Here is a 22484-nt window from a genome sequence, read left to right on the forward strand (position 1 = left end):
TTGTTGTGTCTTTGTCAAGGCAGGTGCATCTGCCACAACGTATGCCCTTAAAGTTTTCAATTTTGGAATTGTCTCTTAGGAGCTAGCCTGTCAGGGGTAAAAAGAGGATGTTATTGTAGCAAGTTTAAATAATAAAATCAGAACAGGGCCATGCTTTGAGATAATGCAACACTTTAATTACCTGTTTGACTTATTCTACCTCAACTCTTAGTTTTTTCATACATGTTCCTTATCTCTGTGATTTCCTGAGGGTGATACGTGTGCGTAAAGGAGGGAAGTTTGGTATGTCTCAGCTCCTCTACAGAAGTATGAGGGGTGGGGAATGAAAAGAAGGAAAGCCTTTTCCAGTGTTGAAAGTTGTCTCTCAATCTCTGTTTCCTGCTTAACTGTGACTTGGACTTAGGAATGCACAGTGTAGGACAAAGACTGAAGAAGAGTAATTAGAATGTTGGTCAGGTCCTTTCAAAGGCCTGTGACAGTGTTTGTGGATCTTCTTTCATTTGTTGTCACGCTGCTAGTACAAATGTAGCTGGGAAGAAAAAAAGATGCTGTAACAATAGGTCGCTGCCACAGCTTTATGTGGTGGAAAGTGCCTTGGTGTCTTATTCTAAGTAATTCTTATTTTTTCTGAACATCTGGTATGTTGCCCTAGTACAATAACATCAGTTTTCCTTTTCTTTCCTGCATTCAAAATATTTTTATACTTTTCAGAACGCTCTACATCCATGGCCATACAAAGCTGGATTTCATGGTCTGGTATACTGCAATTGAAAAAGCAGCAGGTACAGATGGTAATGCATTACAAGATCAGCAGCTCAGCAAAAATGATGTTCCTATTATAGTGAACAGCTGTATAGCATTTGTTACGCAGTATGGTAAGTATAGTGGATTTCATTCAACCTAAGATCATTTGTATAATACCGATGCCCCCCACACCATCAGATCTTATTGAATGAGTTTATAGATTACCTAAAGTAAATCCATACCCCTTGTTAGCCTTGCTGCTCTTTGTTGCGATGGTGAAGTACACTGCTAAGCATCTGAGAATGGGCAGTATGGGCAAATGCAACTTGGTAGGTGCCCTTTATAGACACCTTCCTATTTTAAAAATTGACTTGTTTGCCTGATGTAGCTCACCCTTGGGGTCCAGTGCCTCAGTGCAGAACACGTCAGCCCTGACAATAAGCTATGTGAACCAGGAAAGGCTATGGCCTGCACTGGTCAACACATCTTCTGGGAAACTATTAACTGTGGAGATGAGTTCAGTCTTAAGGCTGCCGTTTTTTAGCATAATAGCCTAACGACCTCTAGTCAGTTACTGTTTGTTTAAGTAAATTTGGCAGCATAACTTTCCATAGCATTAGATCATATGCAGATGATGTCTGTGTCCTTTTTATTACTGCAAATTAATCAGTTTTTGTGTGAAATGCTAAAGACATATCAACCCTGTACAAATCTGTCTTCAGGATAAATGTGTCTGTAACCTCGGTCAATTTGACAGACCCTAATTTATATTTCAGTGATTGAAGTTTAACTAAACTTGAATATGGCAACACTGCATTATGGTAAATAGTTGTTTCTGGGTTACAACTATTGCCTAAAACCAAAGAAAAAAAATGGCTTTGCTAAATTATTTTTTAATCATTAGTGATATTCTAAGTATAGTTTACACTGTTTTGTGCACTAAAAAGTTGTTAAAGCGGGGTAATTCTATCCACCACTCAGAACAATCGCTCATGAGCATTCTAAATTAAAATTCAATATCCTAATGTCTTTTAAAAAAGTTGTATCTTTATTGAAAAATATGTTTTTTTCAGGATCAACATTAATGGGTGTTAAAATACTCATTTGAAAGCTGAAGAATTATTTTGTATGCATTACTTGTATGCATACATGTTTTTGTGTCATCATAAAGGTTCTGTCTTTAGTTGTGGTCTGCAGGTGACAGACAGTATCGGGTCCCACAGCTGTTCTTGACAGTAACAAATGGTAGTGCTTGTGGGCATTATAGGAAAGGTGAATTGCAAGTACATAAGAAACGATTTCACAGGTTTTTGACGGAGTACTTACCTTGACAGGCACATAAGAAAAGCAGGGTTTTGTATAAAATACGATTCTCCTTCAAGAAATGTGGGGAACACAGGAAACACCTCTACAAAGAGAAACAATGGGACTGCACAACAATGCCAGACTTACAGAAGCTAAAAAAAATAGTAAAAAAAATAAATTAATATTTTTGGCTACTCTCATATGCAGTAATTAAAGGTAGTCTTGACTGTGTTTTAGGCTATGAATTTTCTTTTAAGTCGTCTTTGGGCTTTGCTGGGGTTAGTTGTTAAATAAAAGAACGTTGGCTGCCTGCTATCTTCCTGTGAGATGGAAGATGTGAGAAAAATCAGAAAAAAAAGAATACTTTTTACTAATCTTGAGGCTTTTAAGAGTGAAATTTTTCAGGTAGGATGAATGCAATAATACTTTACTGAGTCCTAAGTTGAGTTGATCAGTAGGGTAATAAAGTAGTGCAAGTTTTGCTCATGAAAGCACCTGTTTTATGTGCAATACAATACCCGTCATCAAAACTTCTTTCCTTTACTGTGCCTTTTGAAACTATTGTTTTAGGAAGTCCTGAAGAGATATGGGGATTTAAATTGCCTGTAAAGTATTCCAGAAATTGTGATCCCAGGCTTGCTTAATATTATGATGTGTATTTTTGCAAAGAGGTCTGGTTGAGTATAAGCAGACTTGGCAGTGTTTTTACTGACAAAGTGAATATGTGCAAAGGGTCAGAGAGATTTTAGTAGCAAATATGATATGTTGACAACCAGATATGCTTTTCATATAATAATGTTTGGAATTTTTAACAGAATATTTGATGTTACATTTATTTTTCTGTCCTGTATTTCTGTAACTTAGGTTTAGGTAGCAAGCAGATCTACCTTAAGAGTGGCGATTCTTCCAACGTGGCTGAACTGCTGGAAAGCTTCAAAAAAGATGCAAGGAGTGTTAAACTAAGAGCAGGAAAACATCAGCTTGAAGATGTGACTGATGTATTGAAAAGCTTTCTTTCTCAAATAGATGACGCGCTTCTCACTAAAGAACTTTATCCATTCTGGATCTCTGCTTTAGGTAATGTATTCAATAACACTCAATACAAAAAAGGTTGTATGTACATTTTCAGTATCTAATTTGAAGAGGCTGTCAATTACTTTCCCAGTGTTGACCTATGTTATTTGATAATCAGCAAAGAATTGTAGCGAGGAAAAAAAAAATGTTTAGAGCTTGGCTGCAGTAGACTTAACATTAATCAGAGATGATTTTATTGCCTTTAAGTGAACCGGAATAATAATAACAAATAGCGGTGTTTCCTTGACAATATATCTGTAAACAGTAGACCAATATTGTGCTGGGTCGTAGTTGGATCAGCCAAGGTAAGAAGTGATGATTAATATTTTATGGAAGCATCGATGGTAGAATTCAAGAACTAGCCAAACATTAATATAGGAAAAAAGCATGTGCTCTGTCTTCTGACCATGTGTAGAAGTTTAGTTCAAAGGTGGCAAAATGTTGATGCTGTCATCTGCATGGTAGTTAAATGACAGTCTTGCTTCTGAAATTGTTCAAATATCTTTTATGAACATTCACACAAAATTATGTATATTAACAACGTAGCCATGTTAACAACTGTTACTTGGGTTTTGTTTCCTTAAAAATATTAATTTAATTTGAAAGAAAATTTAAGTGACTTCAACCCAAACTGTAACTCATGATGTATTTAAAGCATGAGGATGTGTGTCTCTGTATGGTTGAAAACAGAGTTATGAGACTACTGATACATTAATTAGTTATTCATTACATGAATTTTGATGATTTTTATAGTGTCCTTACAAAACAGCTACATTTCTATTTGTTTGTATATTGCAGTGTTTACAGACTGCCAGAAGCAAACTCTTTTCCTCCCAAACTGTGCTATAAAATTGCAGATGATGCAAAGCCATAAGAGATACATAGGAAAAGCTAAGATAGAACATTAATTTCCTCCTTAATGCATTGAAATCATATAGTTCTCTTCACTGTGTGGCGAGTTTTGCCTTTAAAAAAATATTAAAAGCATATTCCTCTCTGATTTTGCTTAAGTTCAAACATATGAAAGTTTCTTTAGTATGAACCACTAAAAGTTTGGGAAATTCAAGTATGAATATTATATGTGTTTGACCTTTAACCTCTATTTGAACAAACTAGAGGAAAGAATATTAAGCATTTATTTACTCGCCACAAGATTGCTCATCTTATCAGAAATCAGAAAAAGCTGTACTTGTGGCGGTCTAAATTTGTTAGCTATTTTATGCATAATGGTGTTACAGTGATTTAACTTCCTGATTTGTACATGGGGCTAAAATTCTGCTTCAGTTTTACAGCAGAGAATCCTCTAGTGTTATATTTAAGTGATTCCGAAAGTACTCGTGGGAAGACTAAAACACTTAGAAAGATAGAGCAGACAACGTTTAAACTTTTTTTTTGTTGTCTGTGTGTTTATTTTTCTTCCAGTTACTGAAGAAATCAAAACATAGTGCAGTAGTTAGCGCGAGTGCTAGCAGTCAGCTGGAAGAGATGAGAGTTCTTCTGTGCTTTTACTTTTCAGAAGCTTGAGAGAACCAAGGGACTGAGAGGGGAAAAGCTAAATAAATAAATTAATTAAATTTACATTAACTTTGCTCATGCCCCAAGCAGGATTATGCTCTGTAGTATCTATGCAGCACAGGGAGGTGGACTTAACGTGAAGGTAGAGAGCTGTGGCTGTGTCTCAGGTACTGTAATTCCCAAGACTGGAATTCCTGTCACTGGCTCTACCACTGTTCAGCTACGTAACTGTACAATTTATTCACCACCCCTTCCACTTTGTTCTCCTCTTATCAGTCTAATATATTTGGATCTTTAAACTACTTTGGGTATTGAGGCACTTTTCCAATAAAAATAAAAAAGATGAAAAGGTCTTTTCCTTTCTGATCTCTGGGAACTCTTAGAAGTACTTTTGCACTTGTGCATGCATAGATGCACTCACACATGTACACACACAAACGATAGGTTAAACATCCTTTGAGAGGAAAACCTATCCTGGGATTTCGTCTTAAACGGTAGCAAATGGTGCTTGAATATAGAACTGTCCCTCTCTATTGCTGATACTGTTTCCCTGAACTACTCTACGCTAACAGACTTTGTAAATAGTAGATTGTCAGTATTGCCTTTATGAAGAAGAGGTTGATTGGATAAACTGTAATTTTAAATGACTAGATGATGCCAATATAGTTAATGAGAACTACAGTTGGGTTTTAGTGTGCATTGTTATTAATGCTCAATGATTATTGTTTTCTGGCAGATACACAGAATGAAAAGGAACGTGTGAGGAAGTATGGAGCTTTTATTCGGACGCTTCCACCAGTCAATAGGGCAACTTTGGCTGCTTTAATTGAACATCTTTACAGGTCAATGCAATTGATGCACTGTAGCAGGGAAATTCTTGTTCTTGTGTTCTCGGTATAACTCGGTATAACCATAAATGAAATGTGGCTTTTTTTGTTAACTGTAAGCATCAAAAGCTTACTTAGTTGTGATGATTAGTTATATTTGATTCCTTTTAATTTATAATGTGTTTTTACTTTGGTTGTATTTTCAGCAGTAAGTATCTATAAATATCAATGGGATGAAACAGCCTTACAGTGAGAGAGGGCTGCCAGTCCAAGGAGGGTAATTTTTGATGTAGCTTCTTTATACAAACTCATTTTACCCCAGTCTGCTAATCTTCCAGGGGATTGTTGCAAATGGTTCTTGAAAGATTTTTTTTCAGGGAAAATGCCTTTCTTCTCTATTTGTATTGCACATAACTTTGAGACATAGGTACCCTTTCTGTTTGTCATTAGTGCTTTGTTTTGCAACTGAGGTAGCAGTAGACAATATCCAAAATATAAACCTGTTTAAAGCAACAAAGGTCCTGTCTTTTTCCTAGATTAAATAAGCAATAGCCAATATATAAAAAAGTGATGATTCTGCAGTGTCGTGGTTAAATAGTAACGGTTTATATTATGTTATCTATTGAACAAGTCAAATTACATTCCTGTCAAATTGTAGTGGGTAGAGAATGTGTAGAATCTTTTCTTTGCAGGATTTTGTACTCGGAAATTACATCGCATAACCAGGTACCTAGCAGATGTCCTTTAAAAACTATTCATATGATTATTAAATTGATTGGTGCTGTTATTGGGATAAAGATTATAGCAAGTATTGCACTTAACGATGTTTCTAAGCATATCCAGTTCAGATTTATTAATATGCTTTTTTTATTTGTTCTGAAAGTAGTTTGAATTCATGTGTGTAACAGCCAAAATTCCGAGATACTTTAAAGTGTTTACTTCTAAAAGAGGACACATTATGTAAACAACAGAACTGATATGGAAACTTTACCATAAGTATAAAACTAAGTAGGATCTCGTTTCTTTCCATGTTTTCTTTGATCGTAGATCATAAGTTTGTAGGATATACTTGTATAACGTAATATAGCAAAGCTGTACGTAGCGGTGGTGTGGCCTCACCTTGAGTGCTGCATGCAGTTCTGGGCCCCACAATTTAAGAAGGATGTAAAGGTCCTTGAATGCATCCAGAGGAGGGCAATAAAGCTGGTGACAGGGCTGGAAGGCATGTCCTGTGAGGAGCAGCTAAGGACTTTGGGCTTGTCTAGTTTGGAGAAAAGGTGGCTGAAGGGTAACCTCATTGCTCTCTACAGCTTCCTGAGGAGATCAGGTGGAGAAGGGAGGTGCTGAGCTCTTCTCCCTGCTATCCAGGGATAGGACATATGGGAACGGTTCAAAGCCGCATCCGGGGAGGTTCAGACTTGATATTAGGAATCATTTCTTTACTGAGAGGGTGGCCAAACACTGGAACAGGCTTCCTAGAGGGGTGGTCGATGCCCCAGGCCTGCCAGTGTTTAAGAGGCATTTGGACAATGCCCTTATTAGCATGCTTTAACTTTTGGTCAGCCCTTAAGTGATCACGCAGTCAGACTAGATGATTGTTGTAAGTCCCTTCCAAACTGAACTATTTTATTCTATTTTTATTCTATTCTATTCTAAATAATTTTGATATCACATAAGATGGAGACAGAAAGTTTTCATTTCTGTAATGAGATGTGAGATAAAGAATATAAAGAAATAAATACAAAAAAGAATAAATAATAATAGATATTTTTATTGCATTTAATGTAGTTATTCTTTTTGAAATGCACTCCATATTCTGTTGAGGAGCCTCAGGCAATTAAAGGAACAATGAAACCTTCTAAATGTGTGGTTTTTTTCCTTCAACAGGGTGCAGAAGTGTTCTGAAATTAATCATATGAACCCTCACAACCTAGCCATGGTGTTTTCCTCATGCTTATTTCAAACTAAAGGACAAACTAGTGAAGAAGTCAATGTAATTGAAGATCTAATTAAAAATTACGTGCAACTTTTTGATGTAGGTATCTTTATATAAAAGTGTCCTAATTGCTCAGCTGTTAGCCACGCTAAAATATAGAAATGTTTTTAAAGATGATCTTGCTATTAGTTACACTGTCTGAGAATCTGCAGGGCTTTTGAATTCAGTGGACATTGTTCTTTGTCTGCTTTTAAAGCCTGTGTAGGAAAGACTATATTTATAGGATTACTGTGACATACTGTTTTTGAAAGTGGTGCACGTTCTTGTTGACAACAGCATACCAATTGTAAGAAAATTTTAAGATTATGTCTATTAATACTAAATTACTAAATACTAAATAATAAAATAATACTTCTATTCAAATTTTATGGGCCTGATCAGTACTGAAGCATGGAAGAATTCTATGTTCTTAGTATCTGAGCTGTGGTTACAATAAAGACTAGCGAAAGTGTTTGATTCCTTAGGCCTAGAAAAGAACATTAAATCCAGTGTGATAGAAAAAATATGACTAGCAGCAATTCGTATTAGACATTTTGGTTTAGAGTTTACTGTGCCACTGTAATGTTGTTTGGCAGTTTTTCATGGAGTCCTCTCTCTTCTAATACGTATTTGGTAAAGGTTATACTAATGAGTCCCATCGATGAACAGTCACCTGTTTCTGACTGACAGAATATTTTGCGTAGCTGCTTCTACAAGAACATGATTAACAATATTGTTAATTGTAACAATATTTATTATTGTTATATTATTATTAATTATTTACTATTGTTAGATGCAAGCATTCCTCTATATTTATATTCATATTTATCTTAGTTTATTATATTAAATAAGTCTTTGCTACTTTATGTTGTAATTTTTATACTAGCTCTCTTATTAACTGATCACAAATGATCCATTTTAAACAGATAAATGAAGACCAGGTCAAACAAATGGATATAGAGAACAGCTTTATTACTAGGTGGAAAGACACTCAGGTAAGTGGCAAATCTCAAGTGGTATGAAAATAATTTTAACAAAGACTATTTTGTTGTTTATGGGGTTTTATACCTAGATTTCTAAACGTAAATTTCTAAGTTTGTATAGTGACCGGTGTTAACTACAGAGCTGAGCGAAATAAAATTAAATAAAAGAGGCATAAAGTGATAATGCAAAACAGTTCTGTGTAAAGCATACTGTGGAATTATGTTCTGGCCTAAGCACTGGGATAGTTTACAGGTTGCTACGTATTTTTACTAAGCTTCATAAATTGTACTAGAAGGAAATGGTCAACATTTGCAAGTGTGAAAGCGATGACACGTCTTTTTTTAATTTTAAACATGCTTATTAAATACCTTCAAGTGTATATTAACAGTTTTATTATTTCATGAGCTTTAAGTATACATGGTCTCTCTTCATTAGAGTTTCACCATCCCTTTGAGTTTAAAGCATCTGAATCTTTAGCTGCATCCTATTTCTAAAACCCCAAAGCACAAATATTATTTGGGGAAACTTCAGACACATACTAATAGTCAAACTGAACTTTGGGATACAATATAAGAAGATCTTATGCCACTTATTATCATTTTGAGTTCCAGTCTTACCTGTAACAGCTTTAGAGTAACTTCAGAGTGGTAAGAAACAGCCAAATGATAACATGTTTCACTGTCTGAATGGTATTTGTGTACAGTCCTAATTAAAGCAAAAATTGGTAAATTTCATAATACTACTAAGGTGGTTGGATTAAGAGAGGTAAAAGGAAATGTAGGGAGCTTAAAAGCTTCTCCAGAAATCTGAAGTAGTGGAGGAGAAGCTTTTAGTGATTTTGGAGCTTATAGGGCTTTAGAAACTAATAGAAAGCTAGGAAAAAAAAAATCTATAATGCTTTATCTGCTGGCTGCCTTCCCCCTTCCAGCAACAGTTTAGTGGTACATTGTAAGCCATCATTAAGAACAACGGGTCTTGCAAATAAATGTTGAAATTGCATGTTCTGTGAATTGCTGTCTGGAGTCTTATTTTTATCTCATATTGCCTTATTGCTGGGTCAGAGTGGCATGAAGATTTCTGAGCATCATGACCTACTGTGAGTGTACATATACAAGGTATAATGCTTTTGGTGCCTGTAGGGGAGTGACCAAGTCACTGGGAAACAGTTTAAAGTTTATTTCTAGTGTCTGTCTTGCAGAGTGGAAACATCTGCCTTGGTAATCATAAAAAAAAAAAAAAAAAAAAAAAAAAAAAAACAACCACACACAACCCAAATTTGATATCCCTAAGAGCATTCTGCAAGGCAGGTGTTGGACTATCTTTATGGAACTTATTAATTTTGGGGTCCAAGAGAAGGACCTTACTGAGATTACAGTATAAAATTTTGAAGCCTAAGATAGTGAAAATGCATAGACTTCTAAATAAATAATTTCTGTGATTTTGGAACCAAAAAAATTGTTGTTACAGCTTGTTACACTATTAACATTTCACAAGCAGCTCTGGGAAGCTGTAATAGTTAAATATCCGTAATACCATCTGGAAAAATGAGGGAAATATGAGAGGAGTTTCATGAGCGGAGAAAGAGATAGTGGAGAGATTTTGATTAGGTAGAGAGAAAAAGGTAGAAAGGAAACTTAAAGGCTGTTGATAGATTGAATAATATAGTAGCAATTGCTGGCAAGTTGGGTTTGTCTAAAACTGAAGCTGTGAGGAATATAGAGAAGACCCAAATAAACTGGCTTTGTTCTGTATTTTTTCCAGCCTAGATAAGACTAAAAAATCACCTTTATGAGGTGTATTGTATTTAGAAGGATGCCTATTGAAGAAAAAGACAGAGACTTGCTTTTGTGTTGCTTTTTTTTTTTTTTTTAATTAAAAATCTAGGCTTTCTAAAATTGGTAAATTTTTTTGCCAAAAATCTTCTAGCACATGAAAAGCTAGTCCTCCTAAATTTTAAACTTTATAATCAGATTGGAACCTTCATGAATAATTGTGTCTGTTTGGACTGGTTTCCCTGGGATTCTCCAGGTTGTTGGAAGGAGAAGTTATAGAAAGATCGAACCAGGATTTTAACTGTTCTTCTTTTGCTCTCAGCAAGGTCTCTAGCATTAATAATCAACTTTCTGAATTGATGGTTACACCTACCGTGCTAATAGACTCTGACTTGATTCTCGTAACACACATGGTTAAGCTTTAAATTCTTTACAAAAACAGTAATATCACTTTAACCTTAAAAATGAAACAAAATCTGCTACCTCATCACAGAATTGTCGTAGAATCATAGAATATCTCAAGTTGGAAGGGACCCAGAAGGATCATCCAGTCCCAACTCCCTGCTCCTCACAGGACTACCTAGAACTTAACCATATGACTAAGAGCAACATCCAGATGCTCCTTGAAGGTGCCAGATGCCATAGTTTGGTGCCATGACCTGGGGAGCCTGTTTCAGTGACCGACCACCCTCTTAGTGAAGAATCTTTTCCTGCTGTCCAATCTGAACTTCCCCTGACACAGCTTTATTCCAGTTGTCTAGGATGGAAGGAGCCTGTTGAGTTCATCTAGTCCAGTTAACACTGCTGCTCAAGTACGGCCTCTTAAAGTAGGTTACCTAGGACTGTGTCCTGTCAGATTTTGAGTATCTCCGAGGATGGAGTCTCTCTGGGCGACCTCTTCCAGTGTTTGCCTACCCTCACAGTATAATTATTTTCTTGTGTTTAGATTGAATGTTGTGTGTTTTTAATTTGTGCCCATTGCCTCTTGTCCTGTCACTGGATGTCACTGAGAAGAGTATCTCAGTTTTCGTCATTCCCTCCCATCAGATATTTGTACACGTTGGTGAGATTCCCCCCAAGCTTTCTCTTCTCCAGGCTGAGCAGTCTCAACTCTTTCAGCCTCTTCTTATATGAAAGATGCCTTCATCATCTTGTTGATTCTTTACTGGACTCTCTGCAGTAGTTCCAGGACACTTGTACTGAGGAGCCTGGCATTGGACACAGTACTCCAGGTATGGCCTCAGCAGGGCTGAATAGAAGGGAAGAATCACCTCTTTCGACCTGCTGACAGTGCTTTGCCTAATGTAGCCCAGGAGGCTGTTGGCATTCTTTTCCGTGAGGGCGCTCATGATCAGCTTGTTTTATACTAGGACATCAAGGTCCTTGTTGGCAAAGCTCCATTCCAGCTCGTTGTCCCCCAGTGTGTACTAATACCTGGGATTATTCCTCCCAAAGTGCAAGGCTTGGATTTCCCCTTGTTGAACTTTATGAGGTTCCTCTCTGCCCAGTCTGAGGTCCTTCTAAATCTATCAGCCACTCCTCCCAGTTTAGTACCATCTGCAAACTTCTTGAGGATGTGCTCTGTACCATTATCCAGGTCGTTGATGAAGATTAATGGTCTCCTGGCTGTTCAGCCAGTTTTCATTCCACATTACTGTCTACTTATCTAACCTGCACTTTGTCAATGATGATGATATGGGGGACACTGTCAAAGAGCTTACTAAACCGGAGGTGAACAACATCTGCTGGTATTCTTTCACCCACTAGTATCGTCACTGTAGAGGACTATCAGTTTCGTTAAGCCTGACTTTCCCTTCATATTTCCAGTTCATAAGTCCATGCTGATGAATCCAAATCACCTTGTTCTCATTTGTGTGTTTGGAAACGCTTTCCAGGAGGATTTTCTCCACCACTTTCCCAGGGACTGAGGTGAAGTTGACCAGCCGGTAGTTCCCCACATCTTCCTTCTTGCTCTTCTTGAAGACGGGATCAATGCTTGTGCTTCTCTTGTGAGAGTGACTTTACAGTGATACCAGTGAGATTCCTTGGCACTCGTGGGTCCTACTTGTCAGGCTCCAAAGACTTATGTACATCTAGTTTCTTTAAGTGCCCTTTAACCTGGTCCTCCACTACAGAGGGAAATCTTCATTGCTCCAGACCTTCCCTCTAATTTCAGGGGCCTGGGGTTCCTGAAGGTCCATCTTACCAGTAAAGACTGAGACAAAGAATGCATTGAGTACCTTAGCCTTTTCTGTGTGATTTGTCACCTGGTCCCCCACCCTATTCAGCAACGGGCCCGTGTTTTCCCTAGTCTCCCTTTTGCTGTTCACGTGCTTGTAAAATCCTTTCCTGATTCCTTTGCATCCCTTGCAAGCTTCAACTCAAGGTCAGCCTTGGTTTTTCTAACCTCATTCCTGCCCAACGGGACAGTAGCTCTGCACTTTTCTTGGGTTACCTGCCTCTGCTTCCATCTCTTCTACATTTGTTTGTATGTCTGAGTTCAATCAGGAGCTCTTCACTTATCCTTTGAGGCCTCATAAATAGGAAGGGATTATTTGCAGTGCTTTACAGTACTTAAAATTTCGAAGGTAGCAGTGAAAAGGCTTCTTATTTTTAGGTGGTATGCAACTGTCAAATTTGTTCTCATTCATTCTTAACACATTGCTAGAAATGACTACTTTTAGTTTCAGAGAGAATGCTTGTACAAGTAGAACAGAAAATTGAAGAAAATGGCACTTCCTACTTCAGTTTTAAGGGAGAGATTGGACTAAAAAGAAATGCATTAGGAATTGTACTTAAATGCCTACATTTGAAAATCTATTTTTTTCATCCCGTGGGAAAAAAGTTCTCCAAAGAATGTGGTAAATAAGTGCTAAATACTTAGATACGATGCATAAGAGAGTCTCAGATGGATATGGAGTCTGCGTACTCCTAGATATGACATGTCACTGATACTAAATTTCACTAAATTGTGTTAGCACCTGGGTGTATCTGTAAATTTTTGCTGTATTCATTAAATGCTTTCTCAGATAATTTCTAGAATAAGTTATTACACCGCAGCTACGATTTCCGTCTCAGCATTGCTGCTTTTTTTTTTTTTTTCCTGGCAAAAGGTCTCGTGTTTGCATACCACAGAGTTGTGAATGTCCAAAGGTCTTAGGTTCACAAGGGTTAGCCTTACCTGAGGTGCAGAAGCAATCCTTGGCTCGCTCTGTGATTTTGGGACCCCAGTTTCTCAGGGCAGAGACCTGACCAGAGTGTGTCCCGGTTCTTTCCAGTGCCATGCTGTTAGGTTGCTAGTGGCATGACCTCAGGCATTGTGTCATGTGAGAAGCAATATTTCCATTTTAAGAATTTAGATCATGGCTCCTGGATCCCTGTTGTACTGTTCTGTCCCAGATTAAGCGCTTAAATTACTTGTGAAATGGATAGGGAAAGGAGACTGGGGTCTTAACAGTCAGCATGTTGCACAGGAAGCTTTCTGACCTGATTGTTTTGAGAATTCATATTGTGAAATCAAACACAGAAAAATCTGTTTAGTCTCTTTTTGCATTGCTCAACGCCTAGTGTGAGAAAACACTTTGGATTTCCATATGAACTGTTACATAAACAAATATCTGCATGCTAGATAATCTCAACGTGAAAAGGAGACAGAAAATAATTTTTCAAATGAAAAATTATTGTAGTAAATTACAACCTTTTTCACCCTTCTAGAAATATTTTACGATTAAGACATAATCAAATATTTTATGCTATATTGTTTGTATTGTATGGGCAAAATGGACTTGCACTATACATTGTGTACATTGTTTTATGGCTTTATTCTTTAAAATATTTTTTTTTTTATGACTTGAATGTCATAAAATGGAAAATAGTATACAGCGTGATTGACTTCCCTGTTTCCCAAATAGGACAATGATCTCAACTTAAAGCTGTCGTTGATGTTCTTCTCCCTATGAAGAAAATAAGTAATGCAAAATTCCTAGAACAAACTTGGTCACTTGGGCATTTTAAAATTATGTGTCTGAAGTGATTCCAGATTCCTACTTGGAAAACATGAATTCTTAATATTCAATACACTTTTTCACCACCTGTTATGAGCAAAATAGTAACTGAGCTGCTGGATTTTATTAATTAATCTCTGTCAACATTGTATCTGAAGACCTCATGAAATGCTGAGTTTGAGTTAGAAAATGTTTTGGGGTCTTAGCAAATCCTCGGTATCTTTATTCTGTATGGCATTTTGTGGAAAAAGAGCCACCAGAAGTCAAGACAGCAAATATGAACTCAGGAGACCTTAGCTGTTTGAGAGCACTTGCCCCAGAGATAACGGCTTTTCTTTTTAGCTTTCTAAACAAGCAATGGACATTGGAACAAAACATCTACCTTTTAATGGTTGATAAATTGAAGTTCGAACTGCTTTTAAGGCTAGGGACTGCATTCTTTCTGTTATGTCAGCCTATTACCCCTTGAATATAACAACTGAGGAATGCAGTCCTCAAGAGCCTGACTGTCTGACTGTCATTTGTGGCAATTTGATTCTGACCATGAACTGAATTAAGCTGTGAAACATTTTTTGCCAGTTGCCAATTTTTCTGTAGTAAACATGATTAATGTAACGAGTGTTTCAATTTATAAATACATTTTTCTGAAACTCCATGTGCACATAACCTGTGAAACGCATGGATATCTAATGCCTGGGACCACTTGAATACAGAAGGGAGTAATCCTGATCAAAGGTGATACACTTGCTATTATTTCAGAGTATTTCCTGTCTGAAGCCCACTGATTAAAGAAGCTTCTTCTAGGTGGTTACAAGTATGTTTTGAGATTTTGTATATAACTTTTTCTCTAGAAGAATTCAACATTTCCCTAACTCTGCATGGTGTTGTCCGTAGGTTTTGCTGGGGAAATACATTAGAGCCAGACCTGGACTAACACTAAGTGCTTTTGAAAAAGACTGACCTTCCTCTTTGTTATATTTTACATTTATAACTTCTGTCATGAGTATAAAGTGCATATTACTCATAACTTCAAAAGACTAGATTGTATGGATGCCTACACTTTATATTTTATCAAGCTTGGCCATATAAACTTCTTTTTAACTGCTGTTGTTAAGTCTGACTTAGCATTTGATGCTTTCATTAACACCACATGAAGAGTAGCCAGACCCCAGTCAATTGTCATGAGTTGTATTTGCCAGTACAGACCTGAAATATGATAAACATTTTCAGAATAGAAACAATGGTTAGTTGGAATGGTGTAGCTTTAACTTTAACTGGAACAGGTCCAGAGGAGAGCCACGAAGATGATCAGAGGGCTGGAGCACCTCTGCTATGAGGACAGGCTGAGAGAGCTGGGGTTGTTCAGCCTGGAGAAGAGAAGGCTCCAGGGAGACCTTATACCCCTTCCAGTACCTAAAGGGGGCCTACAGGAAGGATGGGGAGGGACTCTTTATCAGGGACTGTAAGGATAAGACAAGGGGTAACCATTTCAAAATGAAGGAGGGTAGATTTAGATTGGATACTAGGAAGAAATTCTTTACTGTGAGGGTGGTGAGGCACTGGAAGAGGTTGCCCAGAGAAGCTGTGGATGCCCCATCCCTGGAGGTGTTCAAGGCCAGGCTGGATGAGGCTTTGGGCAGCCTGATCTAATGGGAGGTGTCCCTGCCCGTGGCAGGGGGGCTGGAACTAGATGATCTTTAAGGTCTCTTCCAACCTGAACCGTTCTATGATAGCTTTCATTATTTCAATGAAAGAAAAGGGGTATGATGAAATATAGTCTTTTTCAGCTGCTCTGCTTCCTCTGTCAGTAGCTACCATCGTTCAGCCTGTAAGCAGTTTGCAAGACTATACATTTGGAAGACTTGCATAGGCAGACCATGTAGCAGGTGGACCTGCTGGTTGGACTTCAGGCTTATGCAGGAGAGGTAGCGCTTTGGGAACTTTTTCAGATAGGCTTCCAGTACTGCTAAAACTGATGACATGGTGCAAACTGAGTGATGTAATAGTGTGGATGATTGCCAACTTAGGCCTCAAGCAGCTACAATTAAGAATTTTGTTTAAGAATCTTCTCCATTTAACATCTGACAATCTGACATTATTGCATCCAAATGTGTGCATATTTGCGGGAAAATTAGTGATGCAGATACTTAATACATTTGGGTATATAGGTTGCTATTTTATCTCCAGGTTAGTGATGCAGAGTGTTCAGAGAACAACAGAACCAAATTTCTGCTGAAGGCCTGGAAGTTCTCATATCTGAAATGTCACTGAAGTTCCGTTCCAGGTGGAACTTCATTAGCCGCTCTTCATTTTCTGTCCACCATATACTTATGCCAGCTGTTCCTGTTTGCTGCTGTAATTTATATCACATTTTCTCTCCATACGGTTGTTTACATGAGCCCAGTGGAAATCAAATGTCAGCTTCATTCTTATTTCCAACCTTTTTCTGTAATATCATCTGAAAAGCAAATTTTACAACTAAATGAGCTTTTTTGAGTCTGTGCCACTATAATTAAGCAGCTTTCTTCAAAGTAGCTTTGTAATGTTTTTCCTTACAAATGTTTCCATTAGTTTTCTATTCTCAGAGGCTAAATTAACTTTAAAGTCACCGTTTTTCAGAATGTTAACATTCTTTAAAATTGAGTGTTGCCATTTATTTTTCTATAGAAATGTAGTTTTAGCTTCTGTAAATTAGTCAAAATGTATCCCAAAGCTCACCTGTTTCTATCATTTTCTCCATACCTTATTCTGTATGATAGTTTTTTTACTTTTCTTAACCTCTTCCTGTTTGTAGTAATATGTAAATAAGTAGCATCACTATGAATACTATTCTCAAAATTAAGACACAAGTTTTTATTCTTAATATTAATTTGTTTATTAATTCTTCATATTGGCTTATTAATAAAAGGGTACACCTCCTGAAAGGTCCGGTTTTCTGTCTTATTTATCTTCCTGTGCTCTGATTGTCACCATGTATTTAGTTTTAGAAGATATTTTTTGTACTGGGATTAATTACAATCTTCTGAAGATGCTTATGACTATAATGCAAGGGAAGTAGAGCAGGCAAAACCTGAAACATTTTTAACTGTAGAAAAGCAAATTTATTTTACATCCACGAAGGTAATTTTATTGCCATAGATGAGCAAACCTATTAGTGATGGAAAATACTAAATTCCTTTTCATGAGTCACGTTTTTCTTGTTGATCATAAAATGTAGTATTTACTGACTTTCCAATTTCTTTGTAAGTTTCATATTGTTAGACATTCTTAAATTGTTTGTTGGTATTGGGTATGTTAAAGTACTATATATTATGTAATACATTTGCTTTATCATCTAATTATTCCACATGTGAGCATTGTAAATAAAATTTAGATATCTCTCCAACAAATTTGAAGAGCTGTATTTAAGAGGTTGATACCAAGAGCATTTGTTTTGATTCCTTTTTTATGTAATGACAAGTTTTCATTGTTAGTCTTTGTAGTAGCAAATTTTGATTATCTGGGTATGTACATATAGCTATATGACCATATGTTCTGTTATTTGTAAATTTTCCTCTCATTTTTAACAGACTCATTTTAGTTTGGGGCTCCTGTCCCATCCTTTTTTGTGGTTTTAAATTCTGTTGATCTGTTTTGTCTCTGAAGTGAGCCTGGCTAACCTCTAAATCAAAGTTATGGTTCCGACAGTTTAAGATACTAACGTACATGCATGTCTTACCCTTTGCAGTCTCAAATAAAAGTTTAAAATTTCCATTCGATTCATGTCTCTCTAGTTTTCCTGCAATTGAACTTATATTTGTAAAGTGTGTTCATTTTGTTTGATATCATTCTGTTGGATTTAGTCAGGGTTTGGATTTTCCTCCTGAATCTGTGAATAGGGCTTCTTTTTCCTTACATTGGTCAAATAAAAGTGAACATAGAGCAGGTTTTCCCATTAGAGTCAACATATGGACTATTTTTTGTAGATAAGTGGGTGGAAAAAAAAAAAGTTTGAGTTCAGTAGGTTCTAGCACATGTACTAGATAATGTACTTTTCCTGTTTAAATGGATACTTAAAATATTTTTAAGACAGTCTAATTTTTTTTTATGTATTGTCTTGTTTTAGGTTTCCCAGGCTGGAGATTTGCTTATTGAAGTTTACGTGGAAAGAAAGGAGCCAGACTGTAGTATTATAATCAGGGTTAGTGTACAAAAGTGATACAGTGTTTTTACTAAGCACTTTCTCATGAAGTATGCTAAATTTACTTTGGTACATGTTTTTATATAATTACATAATGGAAGTATGAATTTATGTCTATCATTATTCTTTTAATTTTTTTTTAATTTGCTGAGTCGCCTAAATTTTGTAAAGACTGATTATTATGTATTTTTAAGGAGAATTTTATGATGCTCTTTTAAAGGGGAGATGTCCTCGTTTAGTTTTACTACAGTATACAGTGGTATAAATTCTTGCAGCTCTATAGGTGCAACACACAAGAACATTAACAAGTGCTCAGTGAATGCTGGTTTTATTCAATAGTACAAGGCCATTTAAGTGACCGTCCTCCTGATTTTTCTTTTTGCTAGTGACTATCTGCTTTCCTTGAGTTCTAAGAAACCAAAGGCTGTTACTTACTGTAATTGAGACTTTTTGGCCTTGTATCCTACAGTGTATTTTAAACACAGTTGTCTCCATGTAGTAGTCCTCTATTGTTTGGATGCTGAGGAAAAAAAAAACAATCATTCTGTAATGACAAAAGACAGATATTGTAAAAAAGGAAGTAGAAAAAAATAGGACTTCTGTAATATTTACCTTCCCATACCCGAGAAAACATATCAAGGCTCTTTTTCGCTAATTTTTCAAGGGTAGAGAAAAGGAATTTCAAGTTACCACATTATGTCAGCTAAAAATTATAGCTTTGATTTCATGGAACAAAATAAGGAAAGCATGCTGGAGTCTGACAAATAATTTATGTGTTTCCAACTCAGTAAATGTGTTGCTTTTTTTTTTTTTTAAGTCAATTGCAGGGAGGAAAATTTGGAAAAAATAAATCAGAAATCAGTAATTGTAATCTATTATAAACTGACTTAAATTGTATTACAGGTATCACCTTTGATGGAAGCAGAAGAATTAACTAATGATGTTTTAGGAATCAAAAACATTATTCCCAACAAAGATGATATCTGGGCTGCTTTTGAAGTACTTGAAAACGGAGAACTAGGTTAGTGACATTTAAATTAAGCATGTTCATCAAATGTTATTATTTTTATTTTTCAATACTTAACATAATCAAAAGCTTAAGTTAAAGAGTTACTAAAAAGTTTACAGAAACAAAACAAAAACTAGCCTTCAGTTTTATATTTGGTTACTGGAGCATCTGCATTAGTTCTTGCTACACTTTGCCAGAAATAATGTGATGAATTGTTTTAAAATGCTTATAAATTGGGGTCTGAAAAAAATGTCCTTTATATTACTCTGCTTCTCAGTTCATTACTCATCGGCTATAGAAAAGTACGTCTTACCAATAAGTCTTAAAGAAGAAACATATTTTCATTAGAATGTCAGCAGTTGATTTTTATAAGGAATAATGTTTTGCAGAAAATACTTGTAATACTATGGGGAAAGGATCTTTTTTATTATTTAGTCAATTATTTTCTCTGTCCAAATGAAAAAAGAGGCATAAAGTGTGTAATCCTGCATTTATGGCAAGTGGCATTATGGTATATCTAGCAGAATGTTGAAACATTTGTTTTAAATATGGTTCTGCTGCCAACAAGAGCAAATGTCACATGGTCACAATATTCATGAACTGTGAAGAGGTTTTAGCATTGGGAGTGCTTTATGCATGCTGGAGCTTGTACTTTGTTGTTAGAGATACTTAACATAAAGTAATAGAGGTTTGTTTTTTTTAATTAAAACATTGTATTTTGATGAATATTCACTAACATCATCTGATTTTTGAATAATATATGGGGGACAGAAATATGCTTTTAGTAAAAAGCAATGTCTATTTGCCCTTCACAGTAAGTTGCTGCTCTTACTATTTTCATGTTACAGAAGTGGACTGTGGACGAGTTTATTTCTGTATCTTCGCTATTTCTGTGGTGATGGTATCTGTTTTCAAGTTAAGAAAAAAAAAATTAAAAAATGGAGAAAATGAAGATTAATAAATGTTTCAGGATTATTTGAGTAGTTTTGTTGTAACTTGATTTTCAGACGTGCTTGCAATAATCTCTTCAGATTTATTAACATTCCTGATGTATTCAGTCTTGACCTTGGCAGTATCCATAGTGAGAATGGAAGTGCATTCTCTGTTTTGACTAAAATAAATGATCCTGATCCCTCTTTCCCTCTTTGCATCTTGCAGTCTTGTGGTGATGCTGTGTAGAGATGTAACACAGAATTCAGTTCCAGATTCATAGATGCAAGTGTCAACTGACAAAGAATACTAGCATCTGTTATCTTTAGAAGAGTCCTGGTAACTCCTACAAGTACTCTAGAAATCCTGTTTCTTTTGACTGAGTAATGGAAGAATTTGAAGAGGGAATTTTATTTTCTTAAACTTAATATATAACACTTACTGGCAAATGAAAACTAAACAAGATATGGCCCAGAGAACGTAAGAGTAAATACAAAAGATAGACCACACAGCAGCTTCTTGAGGTATTTGGGTGCAACAACTAGTATTTTAGTGTGGGCTAGAAATGTTTTCTGAGCTAATGACTATAGAATATTGGCACAATTAAGTTTAAAGTGAGACGCTACAGACCCTACATAGGAGAATAAATATTGGCAAGGGATTAGAGTGTAACCCATTGAAAGAAGAGTTTACAACACAAAGTAGAAATGGCATACCAGTGTTTTAAAACCAAAACAAAGAAGTAAAAAGCAAACCAAATAAAGTTCTGAATTCAGCACCCAGCTCAAATCAGTAGAGATTGTGTTGATGAAATACCTGCTTCATGGAGCCCTTTCTGGAAGAATCTGTGCATCAGAACAGGCGAACTGAATTATAATGTTGAAAAATAAAAATAATACATCTAGTAAGAAGCACTTACTCAGAAAGACTCCTGTGGTGCTATTGTTGAATCTAGTAGATTATCAAAAAGGCTGAAACACAGAGAAAATAACAGAGAAAAACAATCCTGTGTAGTCTTCGGTCCAAATGTGGCAAAACTAAAAAATTACTTGAGTCTTTGCTGCTGTAAGTTGATCTTACTAGCATCATTTAACAAACATCATTGAACATTACGTAATCTAAGGCATTTAAAAATAAGTAAAGATTCTGACCTGTCATGACAGAAACAAAATGTGCTTATTTGTTTCAAACATACATTAATGATCATAGTGTCTTTCTGACAGAAATGAGTTTTCTGCCTGTCTTCTTGCCATGGTCTGGTACCTGTCCAGTGCATGGGTGGTGTTCAGTTGGTTACACTCAGTCCTGAAGTTTTATGAGAGTTATTTTACTTTTTAAGATATACTGCCCTGAAAACGAACCCTGAGAAGGCAAGAAAATTAGAATCTTATATTTTCTAAGAAGTAATTTTCTCCTGATAGTTAATGTTGTTTAAGGTGAAAATAACTGGGTTTGGATATTTACCAGCATATGATGACCTAAGTAAAAGGGTAATTGGACGTACGTGTTGACTGCTTGCTGTTCAAAATAGTAAAATTTCAATATTAAAATCAACTAAATTATTTGCATATAGAAAAGTTTAAATAATTGATAATTTTATCTAACCTAATGCTGAACATTCAATACCATATGCTTTTACAAAATAGGGTGTATATTTTTTTTAGTAATTTGTTCTTGATGGATAGTTTGTAAATGAGGTGTGTTGCCAGTAAAATAGCTAATGCATTTCAGCATCATGATTTATGTACCATGTAATCCATGATGACAGATGGTCTTAAATGTAACTATAAATAAAACAGTAGGTGTTTACTCTGGGAGTGCTGGTGTTCTAGGAAGATGTGGTGGTTTGCCAGTGTTTCCTGCCTTTGATTTGTAAAGTTTTTCTCCTTAAAATGGATTTTTCTCTTGTACAAAGGCAAGAAGTTGTTTTAACTTTATCACATCAGAGTCCACAGTTTCCCAAAAGTTCAGAAGAAATTTTAAAAGTGTGACCGTTTAAAACAAAAGGGCCAGAAGAAATGGTGTTATAAAGTAGGGATTGAGTTGCTGTCTGCAGAGTGGTATCATTTTTTAGGCTGCTTTGTTGTTATGTCTGAATAACAAAATCTTTATATAAGTGGTATAACAAGTCTACAGGTAAGGTAGTATTTTTGCATCTCAAAACA

At 36.0% G+C, this 22484-nt stretch overlaps 1 protein-coding gene across 4 annotated transcripts in view; it reads left to right on the forward strand.

Moving 5' to 3' along the window:
- ARAP2 (ArfGAP with RhoGAP domain, ankyrin repeat and PH domain 2) overlaps positions 1-22484 on the forward strand; it is a 137285-nt gene that overhangs the window by 85941 nt on the left and 28860 nt on the right. For all 4 annotated transcript variants that reach the window (XR_008466694.1, XM_054203474.1, XM_054203473.1 and 1 more), the window contains 7 exons: positions 712-875; positions 2914-3126; positions 5375-5480; positions 7353-7500; positions 8367-8435; positions 18306-18380; positions 19284-19401. Coding sequence is in view for 3 of the 4 variants with exons in the window: in XM_054203474.1 (XP_054059449.1) it covers positions 712-875; positions 2914-3126; positions 5375-5480; positions 7353-7500; positions 8367-8435; positions 18306-18380; positions 19284-19401 (893 nt within the window). In the remaining variant the exon portion in view is untranslated. The remainder of the gene's footprint in view (positions 1-711; positions 876-2913; positions 3127-5374; positions 5481-7352; positions 7501-8366; positions 8436-18305; positions 18381-19283; positions 19402-22484) is intronic.

The sequence above is a fragment of the Rissa tridactyla genome, chromosome 5 (genome assembly GCF_028500815.1).
Source record: "Rissa tridactyla isolate bRisTri1 chromosome 5, bRisTri1.patW.cur.20221130, whole genome shotgun sequence".
Lineage (NCBI taxonomy): Eukaryota > Metazoa > Chordata > Aves > Charadriiformes > Laridae > Rissa > Rissa tridactyla.